Source organism: Miscanthus floridulus, chromosome 5 (genome assembly GCF_019320115.1).
Source record: "Miscanthus floridulus cultivar M001 chromosome 5, ASM1932011v1, whole genome shotgun sequence".
Taxonomy (NCBI): domain Eukaryota; kingdom Viridiplantae; phylum Streptophyta; class Magnoliopsida; order Poales; family Poaceae; genus Miscanthus; species Miscanthus floridulus.
In genome coordinates, this window is record NC_089584.1 from 88,728,848 (window position 1) to 88,735,884 (window position 7,037).

At 50.3% G+C, this 7,037-nt stretch overlaps 1 protein-coding gene across 1 annotated transcript; it reads left to right on the forward strand.

Annotated features, from left to right (window-relative positions):
- Nucleotides 1-5,268: 5,268 nt before the first annotated feature.
- Nucleotides 5,269-6,057, forward strand: LOC136454896 (uncharacterized). Its single transcript, XM_066455143.1, has one exon. The coding sequence runs from the start codon at nucleotides 5,269-5,271 to the stop codon at nucleotides 6,055-6,057; it is 789 nt and encodes a 262-aa protein (XP_066311240.1).
- The last annotated feature ends 980 nt before the right edge of the window (nucleotides 6,058-7,037 follow it).

Sequence of the window (7,037 nt, forward strand, 5' to 3'; positions counted from 1 at the left end):
GACATCAAAGGAGATGAAATAGAATGCGCAAGGCAAAGGTATAACCTAGGGCATTTTATTTCACCGGTCATAGGCGTGTAGAGAGGTTGATGACTGGGTTTAGGATAGATGGCCATACTATTAAGAGGAGCAAACTTGTTTGCATATCAGTTATCTAGTGTCACTTGAGCGATCTAACTTTGCATACATGTTAGGATAGAGTGGCGTTGAGAAAAGAGTGCTAATCCTTTGAAAAAATATTTGTGAAAAGCTAACATAAGTGCACAAGGTGGTGATCACTTGGTGGTGTTAGCATATTTACAAAGGAGAAGTGATTAGAGTTGTTGTGGATCAACTCAGCGAAGAAACAGAGGAGAGAAAGTGTCACTATGAGTGACCAAACGCTAGGATAGGTCGAGATAGCGGACTAGAGGGGGGGGGTGAATAGTCCTTTCTAAAATTAATCGCGTCGGCTAACCAAAACAAGTGCGGAATTAAAACTATCGGTCTATCCAAGACTACACCCCTTTATTTATGTTCTCTAGCACCTTCCAAAGGTACTAATTAAGCAACAAAGGTGTCGGGCTAGCTAGAGCTCACCTAACCAATTCTAGAAGCAAGGTCACACAAACCTATGCCACTAGTACTTCAAGCAACAAGGGAGCTCCTACACAAGCTAGTAAACAAAAGCACAAAGCCACCTAAGCTCACTAGTAATGCTCAATAACAAGGCAACCAATGTCAAATTAGAGAGCGCAATTACTTAGCTACACAAACTAAGTAATGCGACTAACAAGGTTACACAAACTAAATTAGCCATGCAAGGGAGCTACTTCTATGGTACACAAGCAAGAAGGTAACTAGTAAGCTACACAAGCTAACTAATTACAAGAGCAACTACACAAGCACAATGTATATGAAATATAAACACAAGCTTGTGAAAGGAGATTGCAAACCAACAGGAAGAACAAGGTTGACACGGTGATTTTTCTCCCAAGGTTCACGTGCTTGCAACACGCTAGTCCCCGTTGTGTCGACCACTCACTTGGTGGTTCGATGGCTAATTGGCATCACCCGCCAAGCCCGCATGTCGGGCACCGCAAGAACCTACCCCAAAAGTGATGGTAGCTCAATGACACGCTTTACTAGAGTTGCTCTTCGTAGCTCCTGCGGGGCGAGCATAGTGCCCCTTACAAAGCTCTTCTCTAGAGCACCGCACAAGCTTCTTGCGGGCTTTGACGGAGACCACCACCAAGCCGTCTAGGAGGTGGCAACCTCTAAGAGTAACAAACACCACTGGTTTGCAACTCGATCACCTAGTGCCACTCGATGCAACCTCATGATGCAATTGCACTAGAATCGCTCTCTCACACAATCGGATGATTACTATCAAGCATATGTGAGATGGAGGGCTCCCAAGCACTCTCAAGCATGGAGACAAAGTCCCTCGAGGTGCTCAACACCTGCCATGGCTGAGACCACCTTCTATTTATAGCTCCATGGGCTAAACTAGCCGTTACCCCTTCACTGGGTGTTTTTTGGGTTGACCGGACGCTCTGGTCAGATCGACCAGATGCTGGACCACAGCGTTCGGTCAATGGATGCTCGCCACGTGTTGCCTCCGTTCAACCTCAGTTGCTTGACCTCAACAGTCAAGTGATGACCGAGTGCAGCTGCTCTAACTGACCGGACGCAGCTGCTCCAACTGACCGGACGTAGCAACCCTAGTGTCCGGTCGTTTCCAGTAAGGTACCAGTCGTAACCGGATGCGTCCGGTCGGTCACGATCGGATGTAGCATCAGCGTCCGGTCCTTCTCCAACTTTTTTGTGTCACCTATGTCACCATACGTCAGCATGACCGGACACACCCTGTCAGCATCCGGTCACTTCCAGCGCCAGTGTCTGGTCAAAGACCGACGCCTGCACGCTCTCTGTAGCCACTGACCGGACACAGGACCCCAGCGTCCGGTCACCACGTGACTAGCGTCCGGTCCACTCTATGAGACCATGTCTTTTCTATATAGGGCACCGGTGGCACCGTCGGACTGTCCGCCGGTGGAGTTCGAACCCTTGCCTCCGTTCCTTCGCCGAGTTGGTCCACATCAACTCCAACTTCATCTCCTTTGTAAATGTGCCAACACCACCATATGTACACCACCATGTGTATGTGTGTTAGCATTTTCACAAACCTTTTCCAAAGGATTAGCCACTCAACTTGCTGCGCCACTCAATCCTAGCAACGATGCAAAGTTAGATCACTCGAGTGGCACTTAGATGACCGATATGCAAACAAGTTTGCCCCTCTTGATAGTATGGCCATCTATCCTAAACCTGATCATCAACTTCTCTACACACTTATGACTGGTGAAATGAAATGCCCTAGGTTATACCTTTGCCTTGCACATTCCATTTCACCTCCTCGAATGTCGATGCAACACATGCACCAATATGATCAACAATGATATGATCCACTTCATATCATCACGTGATCATATTGGTTCATCAATCTTGACTTCACTTACTTTTCACCATTGCCTTCGTCCATCGGCGCCAAGTCTTGCTCAAGCTTCATTGCCACGCGGTCCATCGCTCCAAAGCCTCCAACTTGCCCTTCATGCTTGCAACTGGTCCATCAAGCCAAGTCATGTCTTCATCTTCTCCACCTTGATCACATGACTCAATGGCATGTCTCATTTGCAATGAGCTCCTTCATCATCACATGTGTGAACTTTGCAGCATCTCCAAACCATTTTCACCTTCACGGCATATGTTGCTCACACACATGTACTTGTGGACTAATCACCTATGTATCTCACATAAACACAATTAGTCCACCTAGTGTTGTCACTCAATTACCAAAACCACACTGGCCTCAGGAGGACCTGATCATCCGGTCAAGTGGCAGTTGAGAGCATGCGGTCTTGGTCTTGTGACCAGACGCTGGCGCGAAGAGTGAGCTAACGCGTAGGGGCCACGTCTGGTCATCTCTAATGTTCACTGATGCAATGGCATGGGCTTAGCGTTGACATGTGGCAGGCGGTGAATGACTAGACTTAGGTGCTACGTCCGATTGTGACTCACCTGACGGGTTTGGTCGCAAAATAGAGGCTCAAAGAGCTCTCTGGAAATACCAGACTTAGGCGGTAGCGCGTCAGGTCATGGAGCCGAGGCGTGTCTGGTCAGGTGTTGGCTGTGCATGCAGGAGCAATATGACATGGCTCGGGCGTGTTAGGTCATGGGTTTGGTGTGTCCGGTCATCATTTACCGTTGGTGCGTGAAGTTATTATTGAGATCGAGCAGCTCTGGTTGAACGCAGAGTGACACATGGATGGCGTAGCGCTATCGGACGCTATGGCCAGCGCGTCCAATCAGCCCACAAAATGCCTAGTGAAGGGGTAATGGCTAGTTTAGCCCTTAGGGCTATAAATAGAAGTCGTGGCCGGCCTTGGGCCGGTCGCTGAGCACCCTTAAGCCTTATTGGCTTGTGTAGGTGTGCTTTGGAGCCCTCTAACTCACTCTTGCTTGATAGTGTTTATACGATTGAGTGAGTGAGTAATTCTAGTACGATTGCATCGTAAAGTTGCATCGAGTGGAAATAGGTGATCGTGTTGCAAGCCGGTGGTGCTTGTTACTCTTAGAGGTTGCCACCTCCTAGATGGCTTGGTGGCTTGTGACTCTGTTGAAGCACATGAGAAGATTGTGCGGTGCTTCGGAGGAGGATTTGTGAGGGGGATTGTGCTCACCCCATGGGGATCTCGAAGAGCATCTCTAATTGAGCGTGTCATTGAGCTACCCTCGCTTTTGGGGTAGGTTCTTGCTGTGCCTGACGTGCGGGCTTGGCGGGTGATGCTAATTAGCTACCGAACCACCAAGTGAGCGGTCAACACAATGGAGACATAGCTTGGTGGCAACCTAGTGAACCTCGGGAGAAAATTACCATGTCAACATTGTCTTCATTATCTACTCGATGGTTTGCTTTCTGTGAAACACAAGCTTGTATTACTTTCATTTACATTGTGCTTGTGTAGTTACTCTTGTGACTAGTTTAGCTTTAGTAGCTTGCTAGTTGCCTTCTTGCTTGTGTAGCATAAGAAGTAGCTTCCTTGAGTGGCTAATATGGTTTTAGTAACCTTGTTAGTCACATTGCTTAGTTTATGTAGCTAAGTAATTTGCGCTCTCTAATTTGGCTTATGTAGCCTTGTTATTGAGTATTGCTAGTAAGTTTAGTTGGCTTTGTGCTTTTGCTTACTAGATTGAGTAGGAGCTCCCTTGGTTGTGTGAAGTACTAGTTGCATAAGTTTGTGTGGCTGAAAGGATCAAGATGCCCAAGAGGGGGGGTGAATTGGGCTAATTACAAATTTCTTTGCAATAATCAAAACCTATGGTTAGCCCAATTAACCCCTTGTGCCTAGAAAGTGTTTTCGGCCGCCCACCAATGTCACCAAATACACTGGGGAGACAAACCCAGGCATTTGGCTCGAAGACTTCTGGCTCGCCTATCGGGCCGGAGGAGTGAATGATGACTTCTTCATCATTCAATATCTTCCCATTTGCATGAGGGAACATGTCCGGGCGTGGCTCGAATTCCTTCCACACGATAGCATCCGCAACTGGGCGGACCTCAAGAGGGTCTTTGTTTGGAATTTCCAGGGGACGTACGTCCGATCGGGGAACTCCTGGGACCTCAAGAGCTGTCAGCAAGAGCCCAGCGAGTCCCTACGGGATTACATCCATAGGTTCTCCCAATGATGCAACTCCCTCCCTGACATCGTCGACACAGATGTCATCAACGCGTTCCTCTTCGGGATGAACTGCGAGTCCCTTATCCACAAGCTTGGCTACTTGAAACCCCGTACCACCCGCGACCTGCTTGATGTAGCCACCAACCACGCCTCCAGTGAGGAGGCGGTTGGAGTGGTCTTGAGCGGAGGCCGGGACAAGGTCAAAGCCAAACGCACGGACCTGGACGAGGGCCCCTCCACGCAGAGGAGCAAGAAAAATAAAAAGGATCGGCGTCGATCAGACAGTGCCCCGTTGGTCGCCGCGACCGATTGCACAGTCAAGCAGCCCCATCAGGGACTACCTGACCACTTCAACAAACTCATGGATGGACCATGCCCCAACCACGCCTACCTTGTCAAACACCCCTACAAGGAGTGTGAACTCCTCAAACGTTTCCTCCGATAGGCCAGCGGGCCAAAGGAGGGAGACGACAAAGAGGTAGCACCCAAGAAGGGAGGTACAACAGGCAAAGACGTGGATGACTTCCCTGACGCTGACGAATGTATCATGATCTTTGGCGGATCCGACGCCATCTGGACCAAGCAACAGCATAAGGTTCGCTATCGAGAGGCATGCGCCGCCGAGTCAGCCATCCCCTCCTTCCTCAGCTGGTCGGAGTCTCCGATCACCTACGATCAGAGGGACCATCCCTCCCACGTCGCAAGACCAGGACGCTATCCAGTCATCGTAGACCCCATTATCCGCAAGAAGTGGCTTACGAAGGTGCTGATGGATGGCGGTAGTGGCCTCAACATCCTATACATCGACACCCTCGATGCTATGTGCATCCCCCGATCGGAACTCCACTCGGCGGGCTCCCCCTTCCACGGGGTAATCCCGGGAGCACAGGCATACCCGCTCGGGCAGATCAATCTGCCCGTCACGTTCGGCAGCCGAGCTAACTTCCACTCAGAGGTCCTCACCTTCGAGGTGGTGGACTTTCCAGGGTCCTACCATGCCATCTTGGGGTGGCCATGCTACGCGAGATTCATGGAAATCCCCAACTACACCTACCTCAAGCTGAAGATGCTGGGACCAAACGACATCATCACTGTGAGCAGCACGTTCTCACATGCCTTTACGTGCGACCGTGAACACTATGAGCTCACCACTACGGTCGTTAACTCGTCCAAACTCCCACGACTCAGGGAGTCATCGGCTCCGGCAGCCCCGGACTATAACCAACCAACTTCCTCGTCAGCCTTCCGCCCGCTCGAAGAAACCAAGATGGTAGGAATCGACCCCACCAACCCAACCAAGACAGTTCGGATCAGGACCCAGCTCTCGGCCAAATAGGAATGTGAGCTCGTCGACTTCCTGTGTGATAATCATGTTGTCTTCGCATGGCAGCCATCTGACATGCTAGGGATACCTCGGGAGGTCACCGAGCATGCACTATGCCTTGCCCCAGGCTCTGAGCCCACCAAACAACACCTATGTCGCTTCGACGATGAAAGGCGTAGGGCCATAGGTGAGGAAATCACCAAACTCCTGGCAGCCGGGTTCATCAGGGAGGTCTTCCATTCCGACTGGCTCGCTAATCCTGTCCTAGTCAGAAAGAAGACCAGGAAGTGGAGAATGTGCATCGATTATACTGGACTTAACAAAGCATTCCCGAAGGATCATTTCCCATTACCACGCATAGACCAGATAGTTGACTCCACCTCAGGTTGCGAAATCCTCTCCTTTCTAGATGCCTACTCAGGCTATCACCAGATCATGATGAAAGAGTCCGATCAGCTCGCAACCTCATTCATCACCTCATATGGTTCGTACTGCTACATGACCATGCCTTTCGGCCTGAAGAACGCTAGCGCCACTTGCCAAAGGTGCATGCAGCAATGTTTCGCCGACCAAATCAACCCGCTCGACCAGCCCGATCGGGCCGAGCGGCCAAAACCAATGATCGCTGTCTATGTTGATGACATAGTGGTCAAAACGGCTCAAGCTTGTGACCTGATCGCAAACTTGGCCACGACGTTCGCAAACCTCCAAAGGTTCAACATCAAGCTGAATCCCGAAAAATGTGTTTTCGGGGTTCCAAAGGGGAAACTACTTGGATACATCGTATCTGAGCGCGGCATCGAAGCCAACCCCGAAAAGATCACGACCATCTCCAACATGGGCCCCATAGGCAATGTCAAGGGCGTGCAGAGGCTCACCAGTTGCCTGGCTACCCTAAGCCGCTTCATCTCTCGGCTCGGCGAATGGGGGATGCCGCTCTACAAGCTCCTCAAAAGGACGGACGCCTTCGTCTGGACTAAGGAAGCCCAGTA

Excerpts from the sequence above, each read along its gene's own strand:
- LOC136454896 (XM_066455143.1), top strand. The coding sequence starts at position 5,269 with ATGATCTTTGGCGGATCCGACGCCATCTGGACCAAGCAACAGCATAAG.